This window comes from Agrilus planipennis, unplaced genomic scaffold (genome assembly GCF_000699045.2).
Source record: "Agrilus planipennis isolate EAB-ADULT unplaced genomic scaffold, Apla_2.0 scaffold71, whole genome shotgun sequence".
Classification (NCBI taxonomy): Eukaryota; Metazoa; Arthropoda; class Insecta; order Coleoptera; family Buprestidae; genus Agrilus; species Agrilus planipennis.
In genome coordinates this window covers 679,925-698,967 of record NW_020439007.1, presented here as the reverse complement: position 1 = coordinate 698,967, position 19,043 = coordinate 679,925, and the positions used below count along the sequence as shown (strand labels likewise).

Sequence of the window (19,043 nt, the reverse complement as noted above, 5' to 3'; positions counted from 1 at the left end):
CAGCTTGTCCTTCTGTTATTTATGGAAAAAAGTGATTGACCTTAAATAACATGAAATTTAATACAGAAGGAAAATGTTGCAGTATTTTTTTCCTATATCCTATTCATCTCTTCAGTTAAATAATACTATTGTTTTTCTATTTGAAAAATAGACCATCGATCAATATTACAGTTTTATTACTTTTTACCATTTAGCTGGTACCTATTGAGACACAGTTAACAGCCCTGCTAGTCTTTACACGTCACAATTATCATAAAGTTGTACTCTGTACTACACTTATGAAAAATATAACTGCGTTTGCGTAAATATATTTATTAACCAGTTTATACAAGAAATCCAAAATAAAAATTCTTTACAAAAATATAATATGTCTTAATATAATAGAAAAAGGCATTATTGGACTTTATACAGACGCTGTTTAAATTTAATAATATCTTCAAATATTTCGGGTAGTTCTAATTCTTTTAAAACAGTTTGATAATAACAAGAGTTCTTTTTTATTGCGTTATTGTAGAGAAAATTCCTTACGCCGTTTCTACTCAATTCTAATAACGTTGAAATTTCTTGCATCTTATTAAATTTATAAACAATTCTGTTGTGAAGGTCTTTTACTAAATTTGAAATGTATGACTGCTCCATACGTGAAATTTGTAAAAGTTTATTGTAATATACATCTTTAATAGTTTTAGTTGGGGTACAGAAATCCAAAACTTGCATGAAACATTCGAAAAACGAGGGCAAGTCCTCGTCTGGAACATCTTTTTTCAAAAATTCGATTATAACCGAGTCAATTTCTGCAGAAAAATCGACAATAAACGTTACTAGTAAAGTATTTTTGTTAATTTCATCAGATGTTGGAAATGTTCGAACGTTCGTAAAAAGGAGCGCTTCCAGCTCCTCCTTATACCCATAATAATTGTAAACGTCCAGAATATCGCTCTGAAATGTGGGCATACCGAATGCCAATAAAATATAAATAATAGCAATTCGATCGCGTTTTTCCACCTTTTTTCTAGCAAAAGCATTTATTACACATTCGAAAAGACAACTAAAGTCGTTTTCGGTTTCTGCCCAGGCTACGCAGTTGTCAACAATTTCGAATGCCATCTCTGACGACAATATTTCGTATAAACATTCGATCCATTCATTCGTTGAAAATCGACAATAAAATAGGTAGCTATAAAGAAAAGGCTTTTCACAATGATTTAACAAATGCTGCTTATCTATTAGTGGCCAAATTTTCTTGAATAATCTCGCAGTTCTTTTATAAAGTACATGTTCTAAAGCGGTGAGTCCATCGCTATTGAGTAAATTGACGTCTGCCCCCTTCTCAATGATTCGCTCAGTCAAAGGATTGTCTGTTTTCAGACAAATTCATAATAGACCGCCATCTCTTGCACTATAACAGGTATCTTTGAAATCGCATACGTACTCGATTAATTCTGAGGCTATATCATGATATGAACGAGATATTGCCGCCATAAAAGGCGATTTATTGTAATACTTTGTATTAGGATCTGCCCCGTAAAAAAGTAATAATCGGACCATTTCCAAATTATTACGCAAAACAGCATCATATAAAGGAGTAAAACCACCGCAACGTACAGCATTTATGTTTGCACCAGATTTAATTAACAATTCTGCGATGTCTGCACGACAATATTTAACTGCGCTATGTAACGGTGTTAAATATTTTCTGGTACAATTATTAACATCACTACCGTTCTCTACAAGTCGTTTGATAACATTTATTCTTGCATTGTAAAGTAAAGCCAACGACATGCATGTTCTTTTATTCTTATCTGCTACATTGATGTCGACATTAGGTTGGTCCAGAAGTAAATCCAGAACTTCCAAACTGTAAATTGTTATTTTTACAATTGTATTAATAATAGCATAAACAGGCTCTTATAAACATACTTATCAGCGATAACAGCGGCATGAAGTGGAGCAAATCCTTTACGGTCACGTTTATTTAGGTTTAATTTTTCTGTTTTCAATAGACTTTTCAGTTTTTCGACTTCTCCAGCACGTATTGCATCAGTTACCAAATTTATTGGCGTATTGGGCAGTCGATGATACATATTGTTCCGAAAATAATCTACGAAAATAATAATCATTGGATATTTTCATAAATTCAAATTTAAACCTCTCAAAGTTAAGGCAAAATTATACAATTTGTTTGTTTTTGTGTTTGTATCTATTTCATATCCTTTTTCTGTTAATGTTAATGAGAATAACCTTATTTAAACTTTAATATGAAAATAATTCAAAAATTGTTAATATTTAAATTATTTATTAAGTACTACTCTATGTATGAGGTCTCATTTTTTCAAAAGGAAGACAATTCTCTTCAAAATCCTTTTATGCAAAAAGTTTTGGACCTAATTCTTGGTTGTTAATTGCGCCAAAGTAAAATATTTATAACATCGTACTATACCCCCCCCCTCGCAACTAGCCCTTACGTTTATTAGACACAAACACAATAAGTAACCCATGCAGTAATTATTGTTAATACAACAAAAATAGTAGTACTGTACCTGAACCAAAAAAATAATGTCTTAAAAAATATTGTAATGATTAATTGAGAAAGAGAACTATTTAACATGCTCTGATTAATTAATTGAAGGTACACTAATGCATTTACTATGTTTAAGCAAAAGCAAAATTAATAACTGCACCTTTAAGCAAAGAGAACATAATAAAACTCTCCCAAAAATTATAACACAAAAATAAGTATCCAGCAATTTCAAAGAGGTACTTACACGAAATTACAACACATAGATAAAATCATCAAGGCACACACTACATATTTCCACAAATTGAGGGCCAATGAGCAATAGATAAATCGGGTTAAGAAAATTGTACTTATTAAAAGCATAATGTGGGGAGGAAATCCAATTAGGATCCCCTCCCTCCTTTCTTTTTCTCAATGACAATCAGAAACATCTTACTACATTGTTTCAAGTGTTACTAACTTTCATTTATTAATACAGAACTATCTTTCCATACAGCAGTTGTCATATTTTTTTTTTTTATTTTCACGGCCTTTCGGGAAGATGGCAGATTTTTAAACTTTGGTAATAAAAGCTTAAAAAGCATCACAATTGTCATAAAGGTGTATAAACACTACAATTACGCATGTAAAAAAGGTTTTTATTAACCAGTGTATACAGTATAACTAAAAATAAATTCTTCCACAAAAGTAATAAGTTAAAATAAACAAAAGAAACACATTATTGAACTTTATAAAGGCACTGTTTAAATTTAATAATATCTTTCAATATTTCGGGTATTTCTAATTCTTTTAAAAAAGTCTGATAATAACAAGAGTTCTTTTTTGTGGTGTTATTGTAGACAAAAGTTCTCGCGGCATTTCTACTCAATTCTAATAACGTTGGAATTTCTTGCATGTTATTAAATTTATAAACAATTGTATTGTGAAGGTCTTTGACTAGATTTGAGGTATATGATTCTTCTACACTTGAAATTTGTAAAAGTTTGTTGTAGTATACATCTTTAATAGTTTTAATTGGAGTACAAAAATCTAAAACGCGCGTGAAACATTTCAAAAACGTGGGCAAATCTTCGTCTGGAACATCTTTTTTCAAAAATTCAATAATAACTGAGTTAATTTTCACAGTATAATCAACAATAAACGTTGCTAGTAAAGTATTTTTGTTAATTTCGTCAGGCGTTGGAAATGTTCGCACATTTGTAAATAGGAGCGCTTCCAACTCCTCATTATATCCATAGTAATTGTAAATGTCCAAAATATCGCTCTGAAATGTAGGCATATCCAGTGTCAATAAAATATAAATAATAGCAATTNAGACATTTTCATATAAAAATTGGTTGAACTGGACAACGATTTAGTTACTAATTAAGAGTTTGTAGCGAATTTTGATTGTAAACTATCGTATAAATGCCGAAAATAAGACGTTTGTTAAAATGCGCAAGTATTACCAACAATTAACAAAAATTTGTTGAAAAATTTTGGTGGAGGCGCTGGGACAATTTAAAACGAAAGCTATAATTGACCTATTATTTTGGTTTAATTGGGATAGTTTGATGAATTTTCATCTTTAAATTATACTTCTTGTTTGTATACGCAGTTGGGGATGTTAATTTGTATTTATCATTTTACAATTGCACTACAATTTGTAATATAAAATGTAGACAACCCAACATACAGCAAATAGGAAAACTCAAATAATATTTACAAAGAAAACTAGAAAATTGTTTTTCTTACGATTACAACTTTTTTTATTCCGTAAAAATAATTAATTAATTAGTAATATTTTTAAAGACATCTTCATATATAAAATTGGTTGAACTAAACAATTATTTAGTTACTAATTAAGAGTCTTCAGTGAATTTCTATTGTAAACTATCGTATAAATGCCGAAAATAAGACGTACATTTAATAAAAAAAATTGTTGGGAAGTTATGGTGGAGGCGCCGGGACAATTTAAATCAAAAGCTCTAATTGAGCTATTATTCTGATTTCATTGAAGTACATAGATTAATGAATTTTCATCTTTACATATATTTATTCCATGTAGTCGCAGTTAGCAATGTTGGGTTACATTTTTCTTTTAGCAATAAATTAAACTGCAATTTGTAATATAATATACAACCCAACATACAGCTCATATGACAACTCTACTAATATAACTACAAAAAAAGTTATAAAACGCTTTTTATACGAAAATAACCTTTTTACGTGAATCTAAATACTACGCTCAAACAAACCATAAAATATAACGTAGAAATAACTAATTAATTTGCAATATTTTTAGAGATATTCTTGTAAAGTTTGGTTGACAACCCTTGCACATTTTTATAACATTAGATTACTAAAAGGTACATAAACTCTTAACACAAACAATCTAACGTTTCGCTGCTTAATTGGCGACTTCTTTAAGGGTAATTGTAAAATTAGTTAAGATTTGTTAACACAGTGATAATTTTATTTTTCAATATTACAGCTTCACCAAAATATGTATGACTAACAAGACTTAAATACCTTTACAGTTACCCTTGAAGAAGGTCTAAATCAGTAGGCAAGACGGTGAAAAGAGATTGTTAATCCTAACTAATATTATAAATACGAATGTATTTCTTTGTTTAACTGCTTATTCCCACTTCACGCCTTAACTACTTAACCAGTCATCACGAAATTTTGTGCAGACATTATCAGGAGTTCAGAAAAGGATATAGGGTACTTTTTATCCAGAAAACGAATACTGTTCCCTAAGAATAAGAAAATCAGTTTTATATGGTTGCCAATGATCTTTAACACGCATTTAGATAATCAACGCGAGCGAAACCGCGGGTAAAAGCACACATTGCTGAAAAGGACATCATCATCAAGTGGTCGTCAGTTCTAAGACTGGTTAGACACGTAACTCCACTTTTTCTTATACTGAGCACTATTCTACTATAAGTTTACCTCTACTCCTCTTAACTCCTGTTTCTTCCTCTAATATTTCTCCCACTAGCCTTTCATGCCTGAGAAGGTGTCCTATCAACCTATCTCGTCTATTTCTTATTGACTTTCATACAGTCCCCTGTTCTCCTATTCTTTCTAATACCTCTTCATTTCTAACCTTCTCTATCCACTGTATCCTCATCATTCGTCGGTAGCACCACATTTCGAACGCTTCTAACCTTTTCTTTTCTGCAGCGCCCACTGTCTATGTTTCGCACCCGTACAGCGCCGCTCTTCAAACATACGCCTTTAACAACCTTTTTCCAATTTCTAAATTAACCGTTCCCGAGCATAGAACTGACTTTTCTTTATTGAAGTCGACTCGACCCTGCGCTATCCTCTGCTTTATATCCCTACTGCTCCTTCCGTTCTGACTTATCTGATTTTTTAGATACCTAAAATCAGTTATATCTTCTAATCTTTCGTCTCCTATTTTTACACACATTGTCAGGGATATAGAAAAGAACATAGGGTACCTTTCATCCTGGAAAAAATACTGTTCGCGAGGGATAGTAAAATCAGTTTTATGTAGTCGTCGATCATCTACTACACGTATTTAGGAAACATAATAAAAATATATTTTTCATATGACTTAGGTCCAAGTGCTTTACTTTCATGGAANTTAATCCTAACTAATATTATAAATACGAATGTGTTTCTTTGTTTAACTGCTTATTCCCACTTCACGCCTTAACTACTTAACCAATCATCACGAAATTTTGTGCAGACGTTATCAGGGGTTCAGAAAAGGATATAGGATACTTTTTATCCAGAAAACAAATACTGTTCCCGAGGGATAAGAAAATCAGTTTTATATGGTTGCCAATGATCTTTAAGACGTATTTAGGACTTTAACGCGAACGAAGCCGCAGGTAAAACCACATATTGTCAGGCATGCAGAAAAGGACATCATCATCATCAAAAGGTCGCCAGTTGTAAGACTGGTTGGACACGTACCTCCACTCTTTCCTATACTGAGCAGTAGTCTACTCTAAGTCTACTTCTACTCCTCTTAACTCCTGTTTCTGCCTCTAATATTTCTCGGACTAGCCTTTCATGCTTAGGAAGATGTCCTATCAACATATTTCGTCTATTTCTTATTTACTTCCATAGAGTCCTTCGTTCTCCTATTCTTTCTAATACCTCTTCATTTCTAACCTTCTCTGTCCTCATCATTCGTCGGTAACACTACATTTCGAACGCTTCTAACCTCTTCTTTTCCGTCGCGTCAACCGTCTATGTTTCGCACCCGTACAGTGCCGCGCTTCAAACATACACCTTTAACAATCTTTTTCGAATTTCTAAATTAACCGTTCCCGAGCATAGAAATGACTTTTCTTTGTTGAAGTCGACTCGAACCTGCGCTATCCTCTGCTTTATATCCCTACTACTCCTTCCGTTTTGACTTATCTGATTTTTTAGATACCTAAAATCAGTCATATGTTCTAATCTTTCGTCTGCTATTTTTACACACATTGTCAAGGATACAGAAAAGAACATAGGGTACCTTTTATCCTGGAAAAAATACTGTTACCGAGGGATAGTAAAATCAGTTTTATGTAGTCGTCGATCATCTACTACACGTATTTAGGAAACATAATAAAAATATATTTTTCATATGACTTAGGTCCAAGTGCTTTACTTTCATGGAAAAAAATTGAATAAGTGCTAATTGTAAAATGAAAATTAACAGTTTTGTACATACAGTTTCATCTAATTCAATTTGTGAAATTGATTGCATATGTACGTGCANTATTGCGTTATTGTAGAGAAAATTCCTTACGCCGTTTCTACTCAATTCTAATAACGTTGAAATTTCTTGCATCTTATTAAATTTATAAACAATTCTGTTGTGAAGGTCTTTTACTAAATTTGAAATGTATGACTGCTCCATACGTGAAATTTGTAAAAGTTTATTGTAATATACATCTTTAATAGTTTTAGTTGGGGTACAGAAATCCAAAACTTGCATGAAACATTCGAAAAACGAGGGCAAGTCCTCGTCTGGAACATCTTTTTTCAAAAATTCAATAATAACTGAGTTAATTTTCACAGTATAATCAACAATAAACGTTGCTAGTAAAGTATTTTTGTTAATTTCGTCAGGCGTTGGAAATGTTCGCACATTTGTAAATAGGAGCGCTTCCAACTCCTCATTATATCCATAGTAATTGTAAATGTCCAAAATATCGCTCTGAAATGTAGGCATATCCAGTGTCAATAAAATATAAATAATAGCAATTCGATCGCATTTTTCGACCTTTTTTCTAACAAACGCGTTTATTACACATTCAAAAAGACAACTGAAGTCGTTTTCAGTTTCAGCCCAGACTACACAGTTGTCAACAAGTTCGAATGCAATCTCTGACGATAATAATTCGTATAAACATTCCGTCCATTCTTTCTTTAAAAATCGACAAAAAAATATATAGGAATAAAGAAAAGGCTTATCACAATGATTCAACAAAAGATTCTTGTCTATTAGTGGCCAAATCTTTTTGAACAATCGGGCAGTATTTTTGCAAAGTGTATATTCTAAAGCTATGCTTCTATCCCAATTAACTAAATTTACGTCTGCTCCCCTATCAATTATTTCCTCAGTCAAAGGATTGTTTGTGCTTAGGCTAATTGACAAAATACTGCCAGCATAACAAGTAGTATCATTAAAATCACATTCATATTCAATTAATTCTGAGGCAATAGCATGATAGGAATGATGTATTGCTGCCTTAAAAGGAGTACATAAATTGTCACACTTAATACTAGTATCTGCCCCATAAAAAAGTAATAGTTGGACCATTTCCAAATTATTATATAGCACAGCCTCATGTAAAGGGGTAAAACCACAGTAATCTACAGCATTTATGTTTGCACCACATTTAATTAACAGTTCTGCAATGTCTGTATGACTGGAAATGACTGTGAGATGTAATGGTGTTGAACTATGCTCGCTATTGCAAATATTAACATCACTACCCATATCTATCAATCGTTTTATAATGTTTATATCTCTGTTGTAAAGTATAGCCATGAAAATACATGTTTTATTATCCTCATTTACTACATTGATATCAACATTAGGTTGGCCCAAAAGTAGATCTAGAGCTTCTAAACTGTAAATTATTATTTTTAAAATTATATTGAAATCATCAGGCTTTTATGAACATACTTATCAGAAATGACAGCAGCATGAAGAGGAGCATATCCTTCACTGTCACATTCATTTATATTTAATTCTTCTGTTTTTAATACATTTTTTAATTGTTCAGTATCACCAGCAAATATTAACTCGGTAACCAAATTTATGGACATATTTGCCAGTAATAATTATCAGTAGATGATACAAATTATTCTAAAAACAATCTTGTTATAGTTAACATTGATTTTAACCACTAGAATTTGAGATACTTTTGCTAAGGCCGCAATTATTACCATGCTATTTGCAAATTGATACTTTTACATTTCTTGTAAATAGAAATAGCAGTCAATAAAAAAAATCTGTTACAAATAAAATAGTACAGTTTTAAATTAAAGTTTGAATTTTATTCATGTGTCCATTTTCAACAAAAAATAATTTTTGTTAAATTATTTTATGGATGTAAATACTTACAATTTTGTATCCTTAATGCGTTTATAGCACGATTTATAGGCGATAATCATAATACAATCATTACGGTATTTTTAAAGTTTTAATTTGACATGTAATGTATATTTGACATTTCACTGCTGGCTTTCAACTTCATCATCGTCCATTAAGCCACAGATAAGATCATAGATAAGAGAGTATGATTCAGAAATATTAGTACATAACTGCATAAATAATAAAATGAACACAATATTATATCACACAATGTTTTTATTTTTTGTTTTTTAAATTTTTGTGTAGTTGTGTGTTTTATATTAGAAAATATATGTTTAACTTTGTAACATTACATTGAAATTTGNTTATTCATGTTGCATAAATTATAACTGCTTAATCAACCCACTTAAATATTAGAAGAAAACTCGGTGTATTTAGTCATTTTTATTTAATTTTTCTTTTTGCTAATAATCAATTTTCATTTCAGGATAAAGTCTCCAGTCAACAAATAAACATCCCAGAAGGTCCTCCAGGTGTATCGCCGAAGAAAGATGAATCACCTAGGGCCCAACCAATTACTACAATGGCAAACGTTCCGAGAATTGTTGGTATGTAATTATTTTGACTTGAACTGTTGTAAAAAACTATAACTTTTGCTACTATGGTTTTCAGGACATCCACGCCATAAGTCATCTCATGATCGGTCACCTAGGAGGCACCATCCTCACCAGAAATCTCCGTCATACAAGGAAACAATGTGAGTAATTTACGTTTTTATTTGGTTTATGAATAATTTTCTCGGTAAACTTCTTAAAGGAATTGGTTTTAAGGATTGTTTTTTTACTAAAATTAATTTGTTAACTTTTTTCAGAAATCACATGGAAGATAGACCTGGAACTCCCACTGTTGATGAACCTGGGGGTATAGAAAATATGGCACCGTCCACTAATGGCAAGAGTGTTTATCAAGCAGGAATGCAACCTTATGGAACACCTTTGGCTGGTGTCATGCCACCTGTGGTGAGTAAGAAATTTTTAAGAACATGTGAATTATAAATTCAGTTCAGATAATAACAAAAAGGATAATTAATTTGCTAAGATGAACAAGTAATCGAACTTCATGGTGTATATCGTTTTTAATTTGAATTTTGTTTATATAAATATGACATTTCACTGCTGGCTTTCAACTTCATCATCGTCCATTAAGCCACAGAAAATATCATAGATAAGAGAGTATGATTCAGAAATATTAGTACATAACTGCATAAATAATAAAATGAACACAATATTATATCACACAATGTTTTTATTTTTTGTTTTTTAAATTTTTGTGTAGTTGTGTGTTTTATATTAGAAAATATATGTTTAACTTTGTAACATTACATTGAAATTTGTTTCGATATTTATTTTTATGTATATTTGTGTATTATATGATTTTATCACTCTACAGTTTAATGTTGCTATTGAGATGTAAGAAGCGGTATGGGGACTACAGCCACATCCATATAGGCTTAACTCTATGGACTTGACGTAAGCATACGCAATTTGACGACGAAATGACGCCATCTTTAATGCCAGATTATTGACGGCAAATTTGTTCGTAGACAATGCTAAGCAGCATAAAAAACAAAGAATTTATGTAAGTAAATAGTAAATGCGGTATACTCAAGGTTTTTTGTGAAGTTCTTTAAGTTATTTAGAGATGGATAAGTGTTCATGAACTTTTTTGTGTTTAAATGTTTCAATTAACATTGTGCACCTCAAAATGTCTGTTCATTATAAGTTCAAGTCAGCCCTCGAGTACGATACCGTTACTTTTGATGGATTGCACATTAGTGTTAGAGATCTTAAAAATGCTATTATGCAGCAGAAGAGGATTGGAAAAGGCACCGATTTCGATCTGCAAGTCACAAACGCCCAGACTAAAGAAGGTTTGTAAACACGCTTTGTCATCTCACTGCAGTAATTATTTTTATAATTTAATTTTCCTCATGCTTTAGTTTATGAAGATAATGATGCCTTGATACCAAAGAATACTTCTTTATTAATTGCTCGCATTCCTTCATCTCAAGTTAAAGTGAAAACTTGGGAAGGTTATGGGGGCAGTGCAAGCCCTGATACTAAAATAGATGATATTGGCCCCATTGCTAAGACTGCAGATCTCTCAAAATTGGATGCTTCAGAAGAAGATAAAATTAGGGCTATGATGTCACAATCCACACAAGACTATGATCCTAGCAAGTGAGTTCATATTATGTTTTAAATTGCAGTCTTTGTAGCTATTGTATCCAAATATAAATATGTCCTGTAGTTTACTAGAATGTGAATGTTTCAATTTTTGTTTCAGTTATTTAAAAATTAGGGGTTCCAATCAAGTAGGAGCAGTTCCTCTTAATTATCGTTGTTTCAAGTGCCACCAAGGTGGACATTGGATCAAAGACTGTCCATTGAGCCAAGGAGCTGTAAGGAACAGTTATTTTTATTATACATTATCAAAATTTTTACTTCAACATTTTTTCCAGGAGCCAATGGAAATTAAAAAAAGCACAGGGATTCCTCGCAGTTTTATGGTCCCCGTGGAAGGTCCACAGGTACCTGGGGCCATGATGACCCCAAATGGTTCATTTGCTGTTCCTGTTCTTGATCATCAGGCCTATAATGAAAAACCACAACCTCCAGCACATCCTGAGGAAAAACAACCTGAAATACCTGAAGATTTGGTATGTTCTATTTGCTCCGACCTTTTGACTGATGCAGTGATGATTCCATGTTGTGGTAATTCATTCTGTGATGAATGTATCAGAAGCATCTTGCTGGAATCTGAAGACCACGAGTGTCCTGATTGTCATGATCGTGATATTTCACCTACAACTCTCATACCTAACAGGTAAAAATTATTTTTTTTTTGTTATTGTTAAATTCAATTCAAAAAAAATGTATGTAAAACCTAAAATTTTGCTTCATTTAAATATTCAAATAAAAACCAATAAATTAATTTTTTCTGTTTGTTGCAGATTTTTAAGGAATGCTGTAGCGAATTTTAAAAATACCACAGGATATGTGAAAAGACCTGTGTATAGGCCTCCACCTACTATTGTAGAACCTCCTGAACCCAAGAAAGATGAAGAACCAGCGGTAATAATACTTTTTATGTTTTCAACTAAAGCTTGTAATTAAATATTTTTTAATTTCAGAAAGTTCCTACATCCACAACACCAACTCCCATCAAAGAAAGTACTCCGCCGCCTGTAGTACCTCAACCTGAGACCGAAAAATTGGTCATAAGCGAAGCAGATTCCACAGAAACGCCCAAGACTATTGTCAAAGATACAGCACCAGAGGTATCAATTTATTTCTAATAATTTGCTATTAAATGAGCATTATTTAATGCTGATACATGTAATCACATGACGGCTGCGACTGTCGACTCCCCCCCTTCCCATATTTAGTATCGATCGATAAGAATTAAATAATTTGAAAAGAGCGTATACAACCCAATATACACCTGGTTTATTCATGTTGCATAAATTATAACTGCTTAATCAACCCACTTAAATATTAGTAGTTCTAATTCTTTTAAAACAGTTTGATAATAACAAGAGTTCTTTTTTATTGCGTTATTGTAGAGAAAATTCCTTACGCCGTTTCTACTCAATTCTAATAACGTTGAAANTTATAAATTTTGATATAATTTGTGGTAGGTACCGGTCATCATTTTTCCACATTATATATTTTGAAAATTTAATTTTAATTGGTTTTATCGCTTGTTTATCATCATATTTTCGTTGCCGAGCGGCGCGGTCTAAGGTTTAGATCACAATTTAGCATGCGGGAGGTCACTGGTACGATTCCAGGTCCATCTACTATGATCCGAGTTTTTCTGTGATTTCCTTGGATTATTTAGGTAAATGGTGGGGCACGCATAAACCTTGAAGTCTTTTATATCTTCATTTTGTTTGCCTCATATGTATATATCTAACCAACTATCTCCTACCCGTCCCTACGATTTCTAAAAGGAGGCGGAAGAAGGTCTTCCGTCCTTTCGCTCGACTTTACATTACAGTACATAGGTTAGAGGGACTGCCCTCTCGCCAGCTTTAATAGCTAGTGGGAATAATATAATNAAAACTCGGTGTATTTAGTCATTTTTATTTAATTTTTCTTTTTGCTAATAATCAATTTTCATTTCAGGATAAAGTCTCCAGTCAACAAATAAACATCCCAGAAGGTCCTCCAGGTGTATCGCCGAAGAAAGATGAATCACCTAGGGCCCAACCAATTACTACAATGGCAAACGTTCCGAGAATTGTTGGTATGTAATTATTTTGACTTGAACTGTTGTAAAAAACTATAACTTTTGCTACTATGGTTTTCAGGACATCCACGCCATAAGTCATCTCATGATCGGTCACCTAGGAGGCACCATCCTCACCAGAAATCTCCGTCATACAAGGAAACAATGTGAGTAATTTACGTTTTTATTTGGTTTATGAATAATTTTCTCGGTAAACTTCTTAAAGGAATTGGTTTTAAGGATTGTTTTTTTACTAAAATTAATTTGTTAACTTTTTTCAGAAATCACATGGAAGATAGACCTGGAACTCCCACTGTTGATGAACCTGGGGGTATAGAAAATATGGCACCGTCCACTAATGGCAAGAGTGTTTATCAAGCAGGAATGCAACCTTATGGAACACCTTTGGCTGGTGTCATGCCACCTGTGGTGAGTAAGAAATTTTTAAGAACATGTGAATTATAAATTCAGTTCAGATAATAACAAAAAGGATAATTAATTTGCTAAGATGAACAAGTAATCGAACTTCATGGTGTATATCGTTTTTAATTTGAATTTTGTTTATATAAATAATTTGTTACCCTTTGTTCTTATTAAACATAGATTTATATTAGCTAAAATTAGAAGAATTTAGAATTTGAAACAGAAAGTAAACGTATTTATTTATTTGTTTGTTGTATTTGTAGGGAGTCCACCCTCCTGTAGTAGGTTCCTACAGGCCTCCTATGGCAGGCTATCAGGGACCACCACCGAATTTTCGAATGCCACCACCCATGTCAAATCCACCACCGTACTTACCCAGGTAAGTTTCTTAATAACATGTAAAGTTTGGAAGCATAAATGACGTTTATATTAACTTTAAAAAAGGCAATTTATCATTCGCCGTTGTTTATAATCCACAATCTACGTCAATTAATTTGTTTTGTACATATTTTTGATAAACTTATTAATTTTTTTTTTTTTTTTCGTTTTAGCCCTTATACTGTACCACCTCGTCCAGTTTACGACGGGGACCGAGCGGCTCCCTACTCAAACTATTCAGCGACTTACAGGCCTTCCAGGGGTAGAGACTATCCACCCCGTGAACCTTTAAGGCGCGGTAGAACACCTCCTGGGTAAGTTATAATTTGTGTTACTTGTCTTGCGATGTACTATTTTCAGTTATATTTTTCAAGAAAAACTAATACTTTAGCATAACTGTATTACTGCTGTTTGTTGATATAGTTGTATTAAAAAGCCAAAAATTTTGAAATAATGCAGTTTGATTAAAAGAAATCTATGTAACATTTTAACTATGTCATATGTTTTGTTATTTTTAGTGTAATAGATGATCCTTTAGCTGCATTCGAAAGGATGCTTAAAGAGAAGGACGAGAGAGAGCGTAGGGCCAAGCAACGTAAAACTAGAAGTTACAGTCGTAGCTCTAGCAGAAGTTATAGTAGATCACCGGTACACAGGCGGGGGCGTAGCCGATCGCCCCGCAGACGCATGTCACGAAGTCGTTCGAGGTCATTCTCTATTAGCAGGTATTTTTTTTTTTATACATGTATTTATTTAACCAAATTTGTAATGAATCTCATTTATTTAATTTTTTAAATACAAAATTATTTGTTTTTACTTTGTAACTTATCTGTAAATGTTTTGTTTTAGGTCACGATCTCGTAGTTTTTCTCCAAGTCCAAGGGGATCTCCCCCAAGGGACTATTCGCCTAGAGGGTCGCCTCGTCATAAGGGGCCTCCCAGGTATCGATCGCCCATCAAATCACCTCCAAGGTAAGATCACTTCTAATTTATAATTAAATGTATAAGCAACTATGCAAGTCAAACAAATGAAATCAAAAAGGGAAGACTCCTAACATTATTGTTTTGCTTTATTTACAGAGGTCCCTTGCCCCCTGAGCTTTATCGAGGCGGCTTTAAACGAACCGATCGCGACCGTGACCTTGATAGAGACCGTGATTACCATCACCCTCCTCCTCCCCATCATCACCGCGACAGACGCGGTTACAGCAAAGACCGAGATAAAGATTATGGAACAGGAGGACGTGACATGCGTGGCCGTGGTATAGGTGGCCCTCCACCACTTTCTTCTTCAGCCGGTGATTACGGCCATGCCCCCTACTATGATACGTACGATCGAGGTGGAGGAGGCGGTGGCCGCAAGCAAAACCAGGGACCGCCTCCATCAGTCTCGGCACCATCGTCCGCGCAATGGAACCAGTCGTCAATGATAGGGTTAGGCCCCCCCAGGAAGGAGTATCCGTCTAGCAGTCATCCTTATTATGCCTCAGATGTCGGACCAATGCACAGGTATTTTATTATTGTTATTATGCATTATATGTTCAATGTAATTTTACGATTGTTATCGTTATCGTCGAGGGCGTTGTTTGTTGGCGCCCTCAGTCGTGATCGCTGTTATTGTCGCCATCTCTTGCGGTTTAACGCAACTCTCTGATAACGTGCCAAAAGACTAACGTACATAGTGATTGCAAGTCAAACCAAACAAAGAACGATAAAGAGTATTTACAAGTCGATGAATCTACTCAATAATTTTAATTATAAAAAATATAAATGGGAAAACTATTCGTAGTTTTTTTTATGCTTACATTTGATTGTTTAAGCCCTTAAAAAAATCTGTCCCGAAATTATTAGGTATTGTAATTGCAAACACTTTGTAATAAAAATACGAATAAGAAATCCTAATTTTGTGGATTACATCAGAAATGTTTTATTATTATTGTTCTTTCCNATAGACAAATTCAGTCTAACACAGACGCTCTGGTGGACAACGTGTGTTGTAATAGGTCCCAGAAAACGTGCCCAAGAACTTGTTTACATACAAAGAGAAATACTAAATATTTTGGGATGAATAGGACAACAAATGGTGAGTTTTAACATTAAATTTTTGCATCCATTTACGTTAATACAAACTAGACGAGGTGAAATACTTACAAGGTAAAGTAGGAAAAGTTATCCATGATAGTAGACATCTAACGCTGCCTTTAAGGATAATTAATTTCTAAGTGCATTTTTTCGTTAGGATGGCTTGTTTCGAACAAGCACATTTCTTTTTTCATTCCCATTGTAAATTTTCGTTCACACATCAAAAGAAATTATCTTAAATTTTAAAACTTTTCTATTTTTAAAGTTTTTCCTATTAGAAAGTATCTTTAATTATAGAGAACTTGTTGCTCATTAAAAGTGTTGATAGCTGTTGTAGTATTTTGTATAATAAAACTCCACAGTCCAAGTCTCTTAAGTCTATATTTTAATGAATATAGAGACTTAAATGTTTCTAAATTTTAAGACAACTTTAATTGAAATTTTACACATATTTAATTCTCTAGAGTTCAAACCCCTCAAACTATACAATCTCGCTATGTGATCACTGGAATATAAAACCTGTTTGACACTTTTGAGGAACAACAAATTTTGTATTCAATGAGCCTTCAAGCATTGTAAAGCATGAAATGTAGCTGAAGGTTAAAAAGAATTAAAGATCACTAGACTTGCTTTTTAAACCAAAACATTATAAAAACAAAGAAAATTCTTAAAGTTGACTTTAAGAGCGAAATATTTGTATTTCCTAAAAAAAAGACGTAAAGATGTAAAGTAATATAATACCCGTACTTCCTTGAAACAAGACATTTTCTAAAGGATTTTAACTCAATGCTACAAATTCAACGCAGTTATAATATATACATTATTATAATGCAAAACTATAAAGGTACTGTTTGGAGTGATGTTTCTATTTATTTAATAATTTTCCTTTTCTGTACCATTCTTTTGAATTTTTGGTTTACTAAAGTACTTTTGTGGTTGTTTTTGTAATGCTTCCCTCTCCAGTTATATTTCCTTTTTGTGCGTTCAAAAATTTCGCAAATTAGAAGAAACATGAAACGACTTTAGGTGCTGCGATATACGAATACTAGTATATTGGATTTTCTTCAGGAAAAGGTGGGTAAGGAATTGTTTAGTTTACTGTTTGCTGTAAATATATATATATATAATGTCCCACAACAAAAAAATAATGAAGTGGAAAAGTGTATATAATAAAAGAAGAGGAAAAGTGAATATATAGTAGAGGGTATAGGTGATATAATACGTTTACGCCTTCAATAACGTATATTAAAACGGTGCTGTGAGGACACCTGTATCTATTGTGATGTAATGGGACATTATGTATATACTATAGCTGCAGTGGTGCGCAACCCTCTTTGTACTTACAGCTCATACTCGTACCCCTTACATTTTGTAAAGTTACTATCCTATTATCATCATCATAAGGTCGTTAGTTCTAAGACTGGTTGGACACGCACCATTTTGTACTAGATTTTTGAAGAATAATACAAAATTGAAGGAGGAGACGCATATTTAAAATGGTGTGTATGAGAAAATATAAAATTTAGTTTTTAAAAATAATCTGGCAAAAACTAGCCGAGATCAAACGGCTTTCTATTAATAAATTTTGAATTACTAAATCATTTGAAGAGATACTAATACAGTCAATAATGGGAATATCGTGTAACGGAAATCGAAACATCGTATTACATAAACAGAATATTAATTATGCTAAGCCACCATACACCTTTAACAAGCTAAACCTTCGCTTATAGAAACAGATGTCCGTTGATCTCAAAAATCGATGTTTCGTAGTTGTTGCTTCTTTGCCGTCAATCCCTGATACATTTGGTAATTCCCCAGTCGTTAGTGGTTGTGTTATCTGTGTTCTGCAAATCCTGAACCTTTGAATATACCGTCATTAGGTAGAGCTTTAAATGCTTTAAACAACCCAGCGGGTAAGATACAAAAAGACTATGAAATAGGAAAAACCATTATGGATTGTCTATAAAGTACGAAAGGCTAATTGGGTGGAAAAGGGAGTCGAATCGGCTGGTGTGGTTCTGTAGGAGGGGGGGGATTGTTTTAGAATCTATTTAAAGTTGAAAAACTTCATTTATTACATGGTAAATATAACTTTCGTTAACGTGAACAAATCAACAATGTGAATCACTGTTGTTCATTTCAGTTCACACTTTTGAGTATTTTGCATCGATTTTACGTGTACCTCTTTTTCTATTTCTTTGGCCAAGTCCAGATCCTGAAAATTTTTATCTTTTCTGTATTACTTTCTCTGAAAGTTACGCCACATGCATTTTGTAGCTATTGATTAATTAGTATTTCCCTTTCACAATCCCTAACAATTTTCCTACAACCCGTTGCAAAGTTGCGCACCACTCCGTTTCAGCACATGTTAAGCAAAAAGTTACAAATTGGGTTGTAGTCTCATAAAATTTCTATTATTTAAACTATGTGAACCCGATTTGCGAATTTTTGTATAAATACGTTTAGATATAATATACAATTATTATTACAACACATTCTCTACTTCGTTACATTCGTTTAATATTGAAGATTTTCATTTTCTATTAATATTAATAATTACAATTTAATACACTCCGTCTCGTGTCTCAGATAGTTTACAAAACTTTACCCTCTTCTTATGAATTTAGCGTGCCGTCTTCATCACTCCCCTACATATTAGTGCAATGCCTTTCGTCGGAATTATAATTTTATAATCCCTTCAATTTATATGTGATATTAATGTTGTTTATGACTTAAAAAAATTATATAATACACATATACTGCTATCTTTACAACACCTTGTACATATAT

General features: G+C 32.9%; 2 protein-coding genes across 5 annotated transcripts in view; one reads left to right on the top strand and one right to left on the bottom strand.

Moving 5' to 3' along the window:
• Positions 1-861: 861 nt before the first annotated feature.
• LOC108732618 (putative ankyrin repeat protein RF_0381) lies at positions 862-9,260 on the bottom strand. Of its 4 annotated transcripts, XM_025976048.1 has the most exons (4): positions 9,105-9,249; positions 8,664-8,846; positions 7,738-8,607; positions 2,111-3,831 (listed from the first exon to the last, which is right to left on the bottom strand). In XM_025976048.1, the coding sequence occupies exons 2-4, from the start codon at positions 8,804-8,806 to the stop codon at positions 3,237-3,239; spliced, it is 1,608 nt and encodes a 535-aa protein (XP_025831833.1). In that variant the 5' UTR covers positions 8,807-8,846; positions 9,105-9,249; the 3' UTR covers positions 2,111-3,236. The 4 variants fall into 4 exon arrangements, with proteins under 4 accessions (XP_018319018.1, XP_018319017.1, XP_018319019.1 ...); XM_018463516.2 differs by lacking the exons at positions 2,111-3,831; positions 7,738-8,607; positions 8,664-8,846 and adding exons at positions 862-1,858; positions 1,921-2,101 and having other exon boundaries at positions 9,105-9,260; XM_018463515.1 differs by lacking the exons at positions 2,111-3,831; positions 7,738-8,607; positions 9,105-9,249 and adding exons at positions 862-1,858; positions 1,921-2,101 and having other exon boundaries at positions 8,664-8,809.
• A 1,339-nt stretch (positions 9,261-10,599) lies between these two features.
• LOC108732563 (E3 ubiquitin-protein ligase RBBP6) overlaps positions 10,600-19,043 on the top strand; it is a 21,068-nt gene continuing 12,624 nt past the window's right edge. The window contains exons 1-14 of the mRNA XM_025976104.1: positions 10,600-11,004; positions 11,074-11,314; positions 11,421-11,535; positions 11,596-11,960; positions 12,088-12,208; positions 12,268-12,414; positions 13,265-13,385; positions 13,450-13,534; positions 13,649-13,796; positions 14,054-14,169; positions 14,342-14,482; positions 14,687-14,893; positions 15,018-15,140; positions 15,249-15,677. Of these exons, the coding sequence (XP_025831889.1) occupies positions 10,839-11,004; positions 11,074-11,314; positions 11,421-11,535; positions 11,596-11,960; positions 12,088-12,208; positions 12,268-12,414; positions 13,265-13,385; positions 13,450-13,534; positions 13,649-13,796; positions 14,054-14,169; positions 14,342-14,482; positions 14,687-14,893; positions 15,018-15,140; positions 15,249-15,677 (2,525 nt within the window). The 5' untranslated portion in view covers positions 10,600-10,838. The remainder of the gene's footprint in view (positions 11,005-11,073; positions 11,315-11,420; positions 11,536-11,595; positions 11,961-12,087; positions 12,209-12,267; positions 12,415-13,264; positions 13,386-13,449; positions 13,535-13,648; positions 13,797-14,053; positions 14,170-14,341; positions 14,483-14,686; positions 14,894-15,017; positions 15,141-15,248; positions 15,678-19,043) is intronic.

Coding starts and splice junctions, on each gene's coding strand:
- LOC108732618 (XM_025976048.1), bottom strand. CDS start 8,806: ATGTCCATAAATTTGGTTACCGAGTTAATATTTGCTGGTGATACTGAA. Junction 8,608..8,663: donor GCTGCTGTCATTTCTGATAA/GTATGTTCATAA, acceptor AATAATTTACAG/TTTAGAAGCTCTAGATCTAC.